Here is a 14,938-nt window from a genome sequence, read left to right on the forward strand (position 1 = left end):
GAAATTTGAAGACTACCCAAAGGATAGAAAAATTCTGATTCCATTTGTGTATTAACAGATGCTTTGAATACCATCAGGTTCTGGTGGTGATGCTGTTTTTGAAATGGTTACTGTTTGGAACAACTAACACTTCACAAGTGTTAGCCAGTAAACATACTCTGTTCACAAGTGACAAAGCCTTGCGCTGCTATTAGTTACTGCTTTTCTTCTTAATGGAACCCCCAGATCTGATGGACATGGTGAACAGGAATGAAAGTGCTTTTGCAACAGCACAGCACCGTTGTGAATACTTAAGGCAAGATGACTGAATTCACATCGTGGGAACTACTGTACAGGATTTCTGATGTTTCATTTTCAGCCTATAGAGTGTTTGGGTATTACCCATCTGATCTAGCCATGTCCTGAGGATTGTGCAGTGAGCCCAGTCACCCTTAGTGTATAAATTGGCTGGTGCATTTTGCCTCTTACTTGCCTGCATACACAAATGGGGTTGATTTGTCTTGCCTTACTAATTTTCTTCCCCTTGCCCCCATTTCTAGGAGAACTGATGCAGACCAAAGACATTGATTTAATATAGTTGCTGTTAGGTGAGAAATGTTCTTCCTGCTCTCCGCACTCTTGCACAGATATGAACACTATGTAGGTAAAATGTAATACTGTTTACACCAATAGCTGTAGTGGTAATTCTCCCAAATAACTGATTTAGTCATCTACCTCTAAAACTTCATAACTATCTCAAATAATATACAACATTTGTCTTTGTGTTCAGCACTATTTTTAGAGATATATTTTTTATTAAGGGTGCATTAATAGTGATAGACTGTTCTCCAAGGATTTTTACAGAATTTTCTTACTATGCAGTTTTGAGAAAGTCTTTCTTTTCCTGTTGATAACGGTCCAGTCAATCTTTATATTCAAAGTTTGGAATCTTTTAGTGCTCTCTTACTGTTTCATTAACGTTAGTTCTCACATTGCTATATCTTTTCCTGAAGGAATCCAGAGGGATTTTAAAGACATGGTAGGATCTCAAGTATACAGACTTCTGAGTTTTGGACACATCTATGTCTTTTGAGTATTTGTGATATTAAAGAGTATTTTTTTAGAATTGCAGAAAAGTCAGGTTTTCTGCAGAAACCCTCAAGGAAAAAAATGAACTGCTGCAGATGTATTTTGGAAATCTCTTTGGAAATCAAAAACAAATTGATAATATAACTTTACTAGGTGTTGAGTGTTCTGGTATGGTATTGTGTTAAGCTTTGTCCAGTGTTCAAAATTCTTTTCTTGCTATGACCTACACGGCTGTAGTAATCCATGTAATATGAGGGTGGAACTTTACTTTTCTAATTTTAAATATTTTCTTTTAAAAAGTACATTCAGGAAATGGGCAGTGAAAAAGGACTTTGCCACCCAAGATTTTTCTTAACAGTGGTGTCTTCCTGCTTTCCTTCTTGTAACAGTGATACAGTACTTAGTGCACTGAAGTCTTGGCTATCATTAAGGACTTATTCAGTGATACAGAGAAACATAATACACTTTATCATTATTGACTGAAATAGCCAAAGGATAGAGGGGAGAGAAGCTGTCACTCATACCATGATGATAACTTATTCTACAGCTAAGCCTCTGGACTGCCAGTTGCTCCGCACAGAGGTGACCAGTTACTGCCTCAGTAGACACCCAGGAAACACCACAGAACAGGTTGGGAAAGGCACTTTACATAATAAATCACCTAGCATTACCCTTTCCTCACAAAGAGGTGCCACCCATAGTAAAACATTACAAAAGTATGAATTCCGCACTGCCACGGGTGCCAGAATCAGAGCAGGCCTTAGTGATGGTAACAAATTGAAATACAGGTCTTTGGGAGGGACCCCAGCCTCTAATAACTTGGGGCCGAGGGTATGCTTGTGTCTCCACAGGTCACGGAGCAAAATGGGTACCAGCACGGGGGTAAGGCCATGGTTGGCCTCCTCCTCACAATCGCCGCTGTCATCGGTTATTGCCAGCCCTGGGTCTCCATCCAACCATGCCACAACATCAGGGTCACCCTCACCAACATGACAGGACAAGAAGCGATGTGCCTGTCCCTGGCTTAGTGCTAACGACCCCTTTACGACACGTCTGGTGGGGATCCTGGCAGATAACAAAGACTGGACTGTCTACTTGCTGCGAGCGCCCCTAGAGCCACAAGAATTAGATATCCTGGGAAGTGTAACAGCCACATCATGTGTAAGGTTCAATTACATGGGCAAAAACCAAACCATGAAACAAATTGTCAATGTCACACCTGCTCCTTATTGCAATGCATCTCTTTGGTGTAATTATACAAAACTATAATAGCATCATTCCTTGTGCCAGGAGCAGCTCTGCTCGGCTGTGGGATCGACTGTGGAACGGACACCCCTAGGTGCACCCCGAGCATTTTCCTCGGAGGGGTCTCCACTCTCAGCCGCTCACCACAGGTGTAGACATGGACCTCCTGAAGCCGCGGACAAATTACCTTAAGTGATATTTTCTTGTGGTATGAATGAAAAGTGAAAGAGGCCTCTTTGTGTGAGTGTGTGATTGTGCTGTGCGAGTGAGAAGTAGCATCGTGGCAAAGCACCATCCCTAGTGCTTAGTGACTTGGTGATTGATGTAGATTCTAGTAGGCACGCTACTTTACAATCGTAATTTGTATGTGATTTTCGCCCTGTTGGTTATTGTAATGTTTGCAGTGTTTGATAGAAAATATATAGAAAGCATTTGGTTGATTGTAAATAAAAAGGGGGAATTGTGGGAAAGGAATTTGCAGGTGGCTTTGCCCTGCTTCCCACGTCCTTGTATTAGAGATAATGAGGAAACAAGCTAGAGACAAGTGCATGGAGAAGCTAGACCAATTATAAGTTGTTATTGGCGCATGCTGTAGTTAGTTGCCTATATATACTCTGTGAGAACCTGCAATAAAGGAGGACGATTATACTCGCATCGAGGTTGCATCGTTACTCCGGTCCGTTTCCCTTTCCAACAACACCTCCTTGTCACGGCTGCCCAGCAAAGCGCCTACAGCCCTGCAGGGACATCGGCCACTGGCCCCAGGATACCCACACATAGCTGTGGGTGGACACGAGGCCTCCCCGTGACCTCCCTGATTGCTCCCACTCTGCAGCGGGCACAGGGCAGAGCTCAGAGACACCTCCTGGATCCTACGACTGGTTTATTAGTTTAGTAAAAACACGACTGCAAAGGGATGTTAGCTACACCTGACACGGGAAGGAACCAGGGGCTTCGGTAGGCCTGCGCGAAGACCCCAGCTCGTGTCCCCCTGGCACAGCCCACCTCTCCAGCCCCTTAATGCAGCGGCTGTGCCAGCAGGGACCAGGTGCCCCGGGGCTATTGCTGCCTATTGCTCCACTCTAGGAGCTACTCCAAAACCCACAGGCAGGATAGAGGAAGCAGCTGTCAGGCTTGGGGACAAACCAGACCAAGCATTCCTCACTACAGAGCCACCATGGCCCTTGAGAAGTGGGGCCAGGCTGACCCCCTGTCCCCAAGCATCAGAGCTGGAAGACCCTTCAGTGCCATTTGGCTGGGCACTCCAACTCTGAAATACTCTGTGGGGGCTCAGGCAGGCAGCAGTGGGACACAGGGAGGTGCCACTGGCACATGCAGGTCCCCAACTGAGGCAGCACACCAGGAGGTGCCTGTCACTGCAAAGGGCACTTGGACAGCCCTGATCCCCCTGCAAAACACCACTCCAGGCTGCTCTCACAGGGAACAGCACCAGGGACGGAGACATGTCCCCTGCCTACAGGCTGGCTGGCCTTTGCTGGTGTCTGGGAAGGTGTAGGGCAGGCAGGGATAGGCGCCCAGCAAGGAGGGCAAGGAGAGTGTTCATCTGGCAGTGTCAGTGCTAACTCTGGAGGGGACTAACAGACAGACGGGGAACAAACGGACAGCCCAAGCATCCCTCTGCACCCCCATGGCTCACCAAACCCAGCTAGCTGCTGGGGTAGGTGGGTGCTAGCTGCCCTCCTGCACCCCAGGGCCACACCAGTAACACCCCTGCAGCTGCAGGGCCAGGGCTGCTGGGGTCCCCCCAGGCATGGTGCCACAGCAGGCAGCCAGCTCACTGGTGCTGGCCCCATCACCTCCCCTCTCTGAGCCCCCAGCCAGCCCCATTCAGGTCTGCGATGCAATGAGGAGCTGGTGGCCGAACCTCCACATGCCACTGTCCCCAAGGGAAGGGCAGAGTGTGTCCCCAAACCTGGACCACCAGCACCACAGAGGAGCCCACAGGCCGGCCCTGAATATGGGGTGTGCTCAAGGGCATGGCTCCCGCCATGCTTGCTGGCTGCAGGGACCAAGCATGTCCCCGCAGCATGTCCCCAGCTGCTGTCTCCATCCTCGCAGTCACCACAGGCATCCGCAGGGCATCCATGCACCAGGACCACAAAGGTGAAGGGCTCTGCCCCGCATCATGCCCCTGCAAACAGCTCAGTGTCCCCTCTGCTCCCATCCTGCTTGGCCAGCACCACCATCTCAGCATGGACACTATGTCCAGGTAAGCGCAGCTCCTTCAGCACAGCCAGGTGCCCACGTCCCCGAGCCCCCCAGCACCGCCTGCCTGCACAGCTCAGGGCTGCAGCAGGTACTTCTCCTCGTTCCTTGCCTCATCTGCATCAGAGGAGGGGCCCTTCTTGGGGCACGACGGGGTCCTGCAGGCCTTGCAGAGAATGAGGAAGAGGATGAGGATGAGTAATGCAATGATGCAGTTGAAAGAAATCGCAATGACTGCTCCAGTGGAGAAAGCCACCCCCATCGCTGCTGCCCTGTGGGGAAAAGCGGGACCCCCAGCTCGGCCCCGCGCTTGGGACTCCGGCACAGACTCCGCCCAGGGGCATTGGTGGGGGACAGAGGGGACAGCTGCGGTGCTGGCAGCAGGACAGCCCAGGGGTCAGGCAGGCAGCAGGACAGCGTCACCCCTGACACGGCTGGGCCTCCGGGAGCCGTGACCTCGGCTTCACCAGGGAAGGCTCGGAGCTTTTGCCAAGGCTTCCTCTTTGGCAGTGCTACGAGGCCGTATCTTCTCCCTCGTGTACCTGGAAGGGAGAAAGTCACCGTCACCGCCAGTACCAGGGGACGGGGTGCCCGAGCCCCCTGGGGGGAGGCGGCAGCTGCCTCCTTCAAAGCCCCGGCCCCAACGCAGCTCAAGGGGATGGAGGTTGCCATTTGGGGGGCCCCTTGTAGCCTCCACGGGCACTCCCCGGCTGCCTCCCTCCATCCCGGGCCAGGGTCGGGGTGACGGAGCCGGAGGTGTCCCGGGGGGCCTCCCGGCCCCAAATCCCGGCTCCAGCCTCCCTCCCGGGCAGCCTCGGCCCTGCCGCCGGCCCCCGGCCGCTCTCCGTGCGCTTCTCCCTCCCGGGCCCCGCGCCCCAAAACGGAGCGAGCCTCCCCCGGAACACCGGGGGGAAGGGAGGTGCCCCCAGCCCCCGGTGCGGATCCCACAGCCAAAGAAGAGCCCCGGAGAGCACCGGGCGGCAGCAACAGGTCCCGCCGGAGCCTCTCTCCCGTCCCGGGGCCCCGACGTTACCTGCCTCCGCTCCGCTCCGCCCCGCGAACCGCCAGGGCCCCGAGGGCGGCACTTCTGGGACCGGGGGTGCCCAGGTCCGGGGGTTCCGGTGCCGGCGCGGAGCCGCACGGAGGCGCCGCAGCCCCGCGCGCTGCCGCTACCTCCCGCCGCCACCAGGGGTGGCTCCCACCCGTGCCCTGCCCTCGGCCACTCCCCCCGGGTCTGACCACGCCCCCCTTCCGCGCTGGCCACGCCACCTCCCACCAGCCCCGCCGCTATTGCGGCGTGCGGACAGGAGTGTGCACAGGGACGTGTGCGCACGCGGTTGAACACGCACATGCATGCACACAGGCACGTGCACGCACCTTTGCACACCCTCACACACATGCATGCACTCCGGCGTGTGTACACCCACACATACATGCATATACATGCATACGTTTGCACACATACATTTGCACATGTATGCACACAGGACTACATGACCATTTGCACACAGATGGGCATGTGCATGGATGCTCACACACGTGTGGGCATGTGCACACATGCTTTCACATGCACATACATGCTTGCATGCACACATATGCACATACACACACACACCAGCCCCGTGTACACAGGAACCCTGTGACCAGGCTGCCAGGGCGCATAGACACTATGCACAGAGTTGGGGGCGCAGGCACTGTGGGGCAGGTGATGGGGGACACTGAGTGCCTGGGGATGGAGGCAGCAGCAACCCCACAGGCAAGGCCAGGACCTCCACGTGGAGGCCGCTGACACCTGGCATGGGCTGTCACCCCTCAAGCACTGGGAAGGACACCGGGGTGGCACCCAGCATGGGTGGCCTGAGGCTGGTGGGTTCCTGGAGAGCCCCCAGTTTTCAGGGCACAGCACAAGTGACAAAAGTAGGGTGCAGGTGCTAGCATGTCCCGGCACATGGGGCAAAACAGGAGCACCCCACTTTGTCCCATCTGGGGAAGATTCAGCTGGGGCAGAGGAGCAGACCCACAGGTGAGCTGGGGACCCCTTCTGGCTGCCAGCAGAGGATTCAGGGGGCTGCAGTGCCCCAGAAAGAGCTGTTGCAGACATCCAAAGGCGATTTCCAAACTGCAAAACAAAACCGAAGTCACTTTGCTGTGCTGATTAGAAGGCACTGAGCGTGCTGCCACAAGGGAGGGTTACACCAGCTGTTTTAGGAGCCAGCTCTACATTGAGGGATTTTTAGCAGTAAACAACAAGCATGCTGCTTGGTGCAGTGCCAGTGGTGCCCCACAAAGCAGCCATCAGGCTCTGTGCAGGGGAACACCGGCAGCCCCACAGCAGGGGGAGCAGAGAGGATACGTGGGGGCTTGAGTGAGAGCTCTGCCGCTCCATCCTTCCCTGCATTCACTGGCGTTTAGGCTGAGTATTTTTGAGACTGCACTTCCAGTCAGTTTAAAATAAAGAGCAAGAAGTTCCCCAGAAGATAACCTTTCCTTGGTTATGGAAGGTGAATGACAAAGGGAAGAAAAAAAAAAAAAACTTCCTCCAGCACAAGGGTCTGCTTAGTCACAAGAGACAAAAAGCTCACAGCCACAGCCACAGCCACAGCCCTGCCAGCAGTGCTTACGTGTCCCCCAGTGTGACGAGGAAGACATGAAGAACTTCACACTACACCAAGAGGAAGCTTTATTTTAAACCCCTCTCTACACATCATAAAGGAACGGAAAGGGGAAACGAGTGTCCTTTGAAGCTCACTGTTACCACCACCCTAGCACACTTGCCCTGGCCTAGAGGGCTTCAGGTCGGTTATGACATTAGTTGACCTGTGCCACTTTGGCAGAGGTGCAACCAGTAGCTCTGGAGAGGAGGTGAGAGGAGGACAGAAAGGTGAGACCTGCACACAATGTCCCTGCAGTCCTGCATCCAAGCCCCTGGGCCACCTGAAGGGATCAGCAGAAGAGGGCCTGCCAGGCACAGCTGAAGTGGCCGACACAGCCCAGCACCATGCTGTGCATATACAGGAGCCATGTAGGCAGCAGCTGGAAGTCCAAGTCAGGTCACAGCTCACCCCCGTGCTACAGCAGAGCCACCTCCACCTCACAGCATCCCCACTCGGCGAACAAACGCTTGTTTGGTCTCAACGAGACGCCAACAGTCCTCGCTCCAAGAGATGACTACTGTCTTCCCATCTCATCCTTGAACGGCAGGCTACAGAGTACAGTCTGGCAGCCTCTGACACGGAAACACAGCGAAACACGATTTTAGAGAGCTAGAATTATGTCTGCTTGGAACAGTAACTTCTCCTGCCCTCCCCTAACAGCTCTGCAAGGCCCTGTGTTCAGCAGCAGCTTTCCAGCTACAGCAGCTGGCTCGTTTCCATAACTTCCCCAAACTACCCAAGTGTGTCTCTGTCTCAGGACTTCACACCAGGCTCCCCGTGCCCTCCACTGGCACGACGGTGCTTTTCTGGGTTGCCAGCTCCCCTTCCTCCACCCTGATTCCTCTTCATCTGGGCCTGGGATTACGCTTTAAGTGTCTTGATCCAGAAGGCATTGAAAGAACCTGGAGCCTGATATCCAGGCTCCTGGGGATCAAGGGCATCTTTGCTGAGCAGGACACATATGGCAGGAATGTTTCTTGTCAGTCAAGGCATCAAGGCCTGCCTCAGGCACAATGGGTTCCCAGATCTCTTCGATCTGTTTAAAAAGCACTTTTGTGATCTGGTGGAGTTCTTTGCACCTCCATTTCATGATTTCCACACATGTAATGGTCTTACTAACGGCCTTGCCTGAGCCAGTGAAAAGGATCTGCCTCACTGAGTCCAGCTCCATCTTGCAAATGGCATAGCCCATCAGGTTTCTTATTTTGCTCCCATCCTTCACTTTCATTTCAATAATGTCAGAGGGTAGGTCAATGAAAGGAAGAGGACAAGGTTTCTCCACAATTTTGGTCTTCTTATAGTTTTCCATTCTGCAGCACTGAAAAGGAAAAGGGATCCATAAATACTTGTAATTACAGCTCATAAAAATCAGCACGTGTGAACTTCCCCATCCAGGCCAGAGCAAGAAGTGCAGTGGGATCCACAGCATTCCAGTGACCTGCACCAACTCTGTGAAGCCTGAGAACCACAGTAGCAGCCCCACTTATTCGTGCTGATGTGGCAAAACCCCACACCCAGCACACGCACAAAGGAAGACAGACTCTAGCTAGAAGTTACTCACTTCTGCAGCCTAAATTACAGACACCACCAGAACGATTTGAGGTCTCTTCAAGCCATGGGAAAAGGCTCAGAGCACCTCCAAATAAACACCTGTACCAAATAAACTTCAAAAATAACTGCTGTGCAAAGGACTTCTCATCCAAATGATGTACAGCCTCTCAGAGCTATCAGAGTCTGGGATTCTAAAAGGGCATATATATAAAATATTAACAGTAATGCCCCAATAGTGCTGAGGTGCCAAGCTGAGCATCCCTTTGCATTGCAATCTCACCCTGTGGGCACCTGCAGCACAAACCTCACCACAGGGGAGCCCAGGCCCCATAACGCTGTGAAACAGAGCAAGCTCTGTGGGTCGGAGCAGGGTGACACAAAAAACACAGGCAGTAAACAGCAGAGAACAAACAGGCAAACGTTATCGGGAAGACAAACCAGTAGCATTGCCCCTGCCCACCACCAGGCCCCACCACCCCTCAGGCCGAGGCCAGGGCTGTTAGGGTTAAGAAGCAATTCTTGGTAATGGGATGGGAGATTCATAACCAAATATTATCGTGTATATAATAAAGGAAAGCATAAATAAATGATAGAAGGATGGAGCAGAGACAAGACGGGCCTTGAGAGATAGAACAGGAACAACTTGAGCCTTGTTAGGAAGATAAGATGGATAAGGTGGGTTAGGACTGAAGCCAAGAACTAATTAAAGTCAAGAACTGAAAAGGAGCATGCGCCAAGGAGAAGAGGTGAAAAGTTTAACCCTGAGGATGACTCCTTACTTCATCTGGAAGACCCCCGGGACGACCACCAGAGAGCACCACGCATGTGTGAATGGGAGGAGAGATAATTAGCATACGAAGCGAGGCTGATGTTGTAAATATTAATGAATACTAATGAATATGTAACTTTTAGGATATTAATAGCGATTGGGATGTAACGGGACTTGAAGCCAGATTTGGGCACCTGCCCCTGGTTTCCAGCGCTGAATAAAGCACCTTCATATAATCACGTTGTGGTTATGTGTTTGCTACGCTAACACTTTGGCGACCCAGATGGGACGGTTTGGGCACTGCTGAGGCGGATCGTGTCTCGATTACGCTCCAGCCGGCACCGAGGAGTTTCTCGGGGAGCCATCGACCGCGACCGACCTCCGCTGCTCACAACGTACCACTGGATAGGTAAGCAAAAGGTGCTTTCTGGTTTTCGGTACTGATCTGGTCTGGAAAGCCTGCCGGTCAGACGCGGCGAAAGCCACGCTCTGTTGGGCAGGGAGCTCCCGGGGTAAGCCTAGGCACCGTCCGTTAGACAGTAGCGAAAGCTCTGCAGGTTCGGCATTGGTGGTCTGGTATACGCTGCAGGATCAGCGTCTGGTCTGGTAATGGTCTGGTAAGCGTTGCTGTGGCAACAGCACTCTCGGTTTTAACTCTTGCGTTCGGCATGAGTGGTCTGGTATACGCTGCAGGATCAGCGTCTGGTCTGGTAAGCGTTGCTGCGGCAACAGCTCTCTAGGTTTTAACTCTTGTGTGGTAAGTGCTGCAGAAGCGGCACCGCAGCTGCTGAAACAGCTCTCTAGGTTTTAACTCTTGTGTGGTAAGTGCTGCAGAAGCGGCACCTGGCTTGTGGTTGCTTTGTAAAGTTATATTGGTAATGGACAGGTTAAAAGGGATTTTGGGAAAGGGTGCGTCTATCCCACGATCGTCACCATTGGAATGTTTATTAGCCCATTGGAAGGAAGGAAGTTTTGGGCAAGAAATGCAAAAAGGGAAATTAATTGATTATTGTAATACTTGGTGGCTGCAGTACGAATTGGAGGATCAGGAAAAATGGCCTGAAAACGGAACTGTACAATATAATACCATTTTACAGTTGATGTTGTTTTGTAAGTGGGAAGGAAAACTGGATGAACTCCCGTATGTAGAGTTATTTTTCTATTTGTGTTGAAAATCCGAGTGGCAGCGTGCTTGTGGAATAATGGTACTAGAAATATTTGCTAACAAACAATGTCAAGCCTGTACCAGGGACAGGCATTGTATGAAACACCAAGCTATGAAAAATAATTGCTGTAGGGCAGACAGTGGAAATATAGATATGGATATCGCACCGTCCGCCCCAGAAGAACTAAGTCAGGATAAGGCAAGGGGGGATGAAGATAGTGATAGTGATGGAAAGGAGGAAATACCAACTTTAACATTCCCGATATCATATAGGACTCGGCAGCAGCAAAGGACAGGATGCGATACAAGTAAACAAAAAGGGAATATAATTGCTCCCCTCAGGCAGGGAGTAGGAACGGAGGGGCCAATATATGTGAAAGTGCCCTTTACTCCTGGAGACTTAATAATTTGGAAACAGGCAGCAGGCACCTACAGAGAAAATCCTGGTAAAGTAGCTAGAGTGGTGAAAATGATAATTAAAACTCAGAATCCGGATTGGGATGACATTCAGGTAATACTAGACACCTTAATGGATTCAACAGAGAAGGATATGGTATTATGAGCTGCTAGGGACAGAGCTCGTGAGGATATTCGGAATGGATTGGTACCCGGGAATGTTGATCAGAACTTCCCCACTGAGGATCCGCAGTGGGATTGTAATACTGGGGAAGGAATGAGGAGGCTGAAGAGGTATCAGGACTGGGTACAAATTGGTGTACAAAATGCTATGCCTCGGACCATAAACTGGTCGAAATTATATAATGTGAGGCAAGAAAAGGCGGAATCACCTTCCGCATTTCTGGAGAGATTGAAGGAAACTGCTAAAAAATACACTGATTTGGACATAGAAACCAACCAGGCTAAAGCTCAACTAGCCCTTATTTTCTTAGGGCAGTCACAGGAAGATATTCAGAAAAAAGCTACAGAAATTGGAAGGTGCGGACTTGAGGAACATGGATAAGTTATTAGAGGTAGCCTGGAAGGTATATAATAATAGGGAGAAGGAAACAAGCAAGAGACAGCAACAGGGTTTGCTGGCTGTAATTCAGGGGCGAGGAGGTTTGGGACTAAGGGGTAAGGGAAGAGGAAATCCTAATAGCCGAGGAGCGGGGATAGGGAAAGGATATGCAGGTCCCAGTAGGAACAGGGTAGACAGACTAGGTTTGAATCAGTGTGCGTTCTGCAGGAGGGAAGGTCACTGGAAAAATGAGTGCCCCTTTAGGGAGCAACAGTTTTCCAGCACCAAGAACCTCTTTAAGAATCAAGAAATAGCAAAAACCATGGTGCTGGGAGAATACAGTAGCTGACTAGATAATAGGTTAACAGAAGACAAGGAACCTTTTGTGAAAATCCAAATAGGGAATAAGGAGGTAAAGTTTCTTATTGATACAGGAGCTACATACTCAGCACTTAATGAATTAGATGGGAAGGTGGGGAATAAAAAGACTACAATTGTAGGTGCCACCGGGAAGGAAGAGGTACGGCCATTCCTTCGACCCCTCGTTTTACGGTTTGGGGGTAAAGAGATAACCCATGAATTCTTGTATATGCCAGAGTGCCCAGTCCCTCTTTTGGGACGGGACCTGTTAACAAAATTGAATGCCACCCTGGTCTTCAAGGATGGGGAGTTAATTATGAAAATTCCAGAATCAAAAGTAGGACAGATTTTGATGATTACAGAGAAGGCTGTCCCATAGATACCAAAAGAGGTAGAGGATGCAGTCATACCTACAGTTTGGGAGACAGATGTACCTGGAAAATCAAAGGGAGCACAACCTGTGAAGATAGAGTTGAAGGAAGGGGTTAGGCCTGCTCAAATCAGGCAGTACCCATTAAAACTGGAAACAAGGTTGGGAATAGTGAAGATAATAGACAAATTTCTTAATTACCATATTCTGGAGGAGTGCAAATCAGAATATAACACCCCAATCTTCCCAGTAAAGAAACCCAATGGGGAATGTAGGACCTTAGGGCAATAAATGAAATAACAAAAGACATCCATCCAGTGGTGGCTAATTCTTACACATTGTTAACATCTGTGAAGGAGAAATATAAATGGTTCACAGTAATAGATTTGAAAGATGCTTTCTTCTGCATACCCATTGACAAGGATAGCAGGAAACTTTTTGCCTTCGAGTGGGAAAATCCGCACAACGGACGGAAGATGCAGCTAACTTGGACAAGGCTCCCGCAAGGATTCAAGAATAGTCCAACTCTCTTCGGTAGTCAATTGGCTAAGGAAATAGAAGACTGGACTAAGCAAGGATGTATCCAGGTACCAAGGGACCAATATTTGTTACTACAATATGTGGATGATATATTAATAGCTACCGAGGAGGAATCACAGTGCATTCAGGTAACTATTGAAATCTTAAATCAATTAGGAATGAATAGATATAAGGTCTCAAAAGAAAAGGTACAGATTGCATGCTTAACAGTAATATATTTAGGATGCGAAATTTCACAAGGACAAAGATTAGGAATCAATCGAATACGGGCCATCTGCAATATTCCCGAACCTCAAAACTTACATGAACTGAGGGCCTTCTTGGGTATGACTGGTTGGTGCAGGCTATGGGTAATGGACTATGGGCTCATAGCTAAACCTCTCTATGAAGCTCAAAAGGCCCATGTGCTTGTCTGGGGAAAGGAACAAAAGGAGGCTTTCAGGAAGATGAAAGAGGCCCTCACAAAGGCACCCGCTTTAGGTTTGCCTGACCTGTCAAAAGATTTCCAATTATTTGTCCATGAAAGACAACGATTAGCTTTGGGGGTGCTAACTCAACGGTTAGGGAGCTGGAAACGACCAGTGGGATATTTCTCCAAACAGTTAGATGCAGTAAGTGCAGGGTGGCCTTCGTGTTTCAGGGCGGTAGCAGCTACAGTCTTCCTAATACAAGAAGCTAGAAAACTCACCTTGGGGAAACGCATTGAAGTATTTGTGCCACATATGGTAACTACAGTTTTGGAACAAAAGGGGGGTCATTGATTATCACCTAGCCGAATGATGAAGTACCAGGCTATACTAACTGAACAGGATGACGTGACCCTAAACACAACTAATCTGTTGAACCCAGCAGTTTTTCTAGGAACATCGCCGGAAGAAGGAAGTCTGAACCATAATTGTATGGAAGTCATCGAATATACGTATGCAAGCAGGGCGGACTTGAAGGACACACCCCTAGAAAGGTATGATTGGGAACTTTTTACTGATGGTAGTAGTTTCGTGGAAAACAGGACCCGATATGCAGGATACGCAGTAACGATTTCGAGAACTATAATCGAAGCGAATTCTCTAACCCCCGGGACCTCAGCGCAGCGGGCAGAAATAATAGCCCTTACGCGAGCATTAGAGCTGAGTGAAGGAAGGGAAGTGAATATATGGACGGATTCAAAATATGCCTTTGGAGTAGTTCATGTGCATGGGGCGTTATGGAAGGACAGAGGCCTGCTGTCTTCGCAAGGAGCTAACATAAAGCATCAAGAGGAAATAATGAAATTAATAATGGCTGTGCAAAAACCCCGACAAGTGGTCATAATGCACTGTAAGGCCCATCAAGGAGGAACATCAGAAATTGCAGAAGGAAATAGGCTGGCAGACCAGACAGCTCGACGAGTTGCACGAGAGGTATGGAAGCTGATGGCCTTGATTCCATCAAAGGTAGGTCTCTCTCGTTTTAACTTCCCAAAGTTCCCAAGGTACACTCCCATGGCCATGTCCCTATAAAGCGCTGGCCACCACCTTGTCTGCCAGTGCAGTTGTACCTGGCTGTGAGCAATGGTTGATGACAGCAACTTGATGCTGACTAATGAATACCTAGATTATTGTATTAAAAATAGATGTTGCTTAATGTCTTTGCTTCCTACTGTGCAAATTAACCGAAACAAGGCGTCTTGGGGTCCCTCACAAAGGATGGTTCCTGGCAAAAATGGGGAACCTGTCTCAAAAAACAGCTGAGACCGACCCTGTGGTTTGGACAAGACCCAAGGAGCAGCTGCGTCTGTACAAAGGCAGGGGGTCAACTAGTGGTGATGAAGAGGAGTTATGGGACTTCATCCCCACGACCCCCCGACGACCACCACCGTGGTCAGGCACTGCGCAGGCACAGATGGGAGGAGTTTATGGAAATGAATTCTTTGAGCTAATTTTAATACAAAGAGGGGATAGGTTATGAATATGTATAGGTGTATTGGGAAACTTTATGCATATAACTGTGATAAATGATTAAGTCCCAAATAGGATTTTTGTGATTTATTAAG

General features: G+C 49.8%; 1 protein-coding gene and 1 pseudogene across 1 annotated transcript; both read right to left on the reverse strand.

Annotated features, from left to right (window-relative positions):
• Positions 1-3,178: 3,178 nt before the first annotated feature.
• LOC118157113 (adropin-like) lies at positions 3,179-5,711 on the reverse strand. Its single transcript, XM_035311356.1, has 2 exons — positions 5,573-5,711; positions 3,179-5,081 (listed from the first exon to the last, which is right to left on the reverse strand). The coding sequence occupies exon 2, from the start codon at positions 4,799-4,801 to the stop codon at positions 4,616-4,618; it is 186 nt and encodes a 61-aa protein (XP_035167247.1). The 5' UTR covers positions 4,802-5,081; positions 5,573-5,711; the 3' UTR covers positions 3,179-4,615.
• A 1,491-nt stretch (positions 5,712-7,202) lies between these two features.
• On the reverse strand, positions 7,203-9,196 carry LOC118157112 (annotated as a pseudogene).
• Positions 9,197-14,938: the final 5,742 nt, after the last annotated feature.

The sequence above is a fragment of the Oxyura jamaicensis genome, assembly GCF_011077185.1.
Source record: "Oxyura jamaicensis isolate SHBP4307 breed ruddy duck chromosome 3 unlocalized genomic scaffold, BPBGC_Ojam_1.0 oxy39_random_OJ72175, whole genome shotgun sequence".
Classification (NCBI taxonomy): Eukaryota; Metazoa; Chordata; class Aves; order Anseriformes; family Anatidae; genus Oxyura; species Oxyura jamaicensis.

What these genes read in the sequence shown, in the direction of transcription:
- LOC118157113 (XM_035311356.1), bottom strand. Translation starts at nt 4,801, where the DNA reads ATGGGGGTGGCTTTCTCCACTGGAGCAGTCATTGCGATTTCTTTCAAC.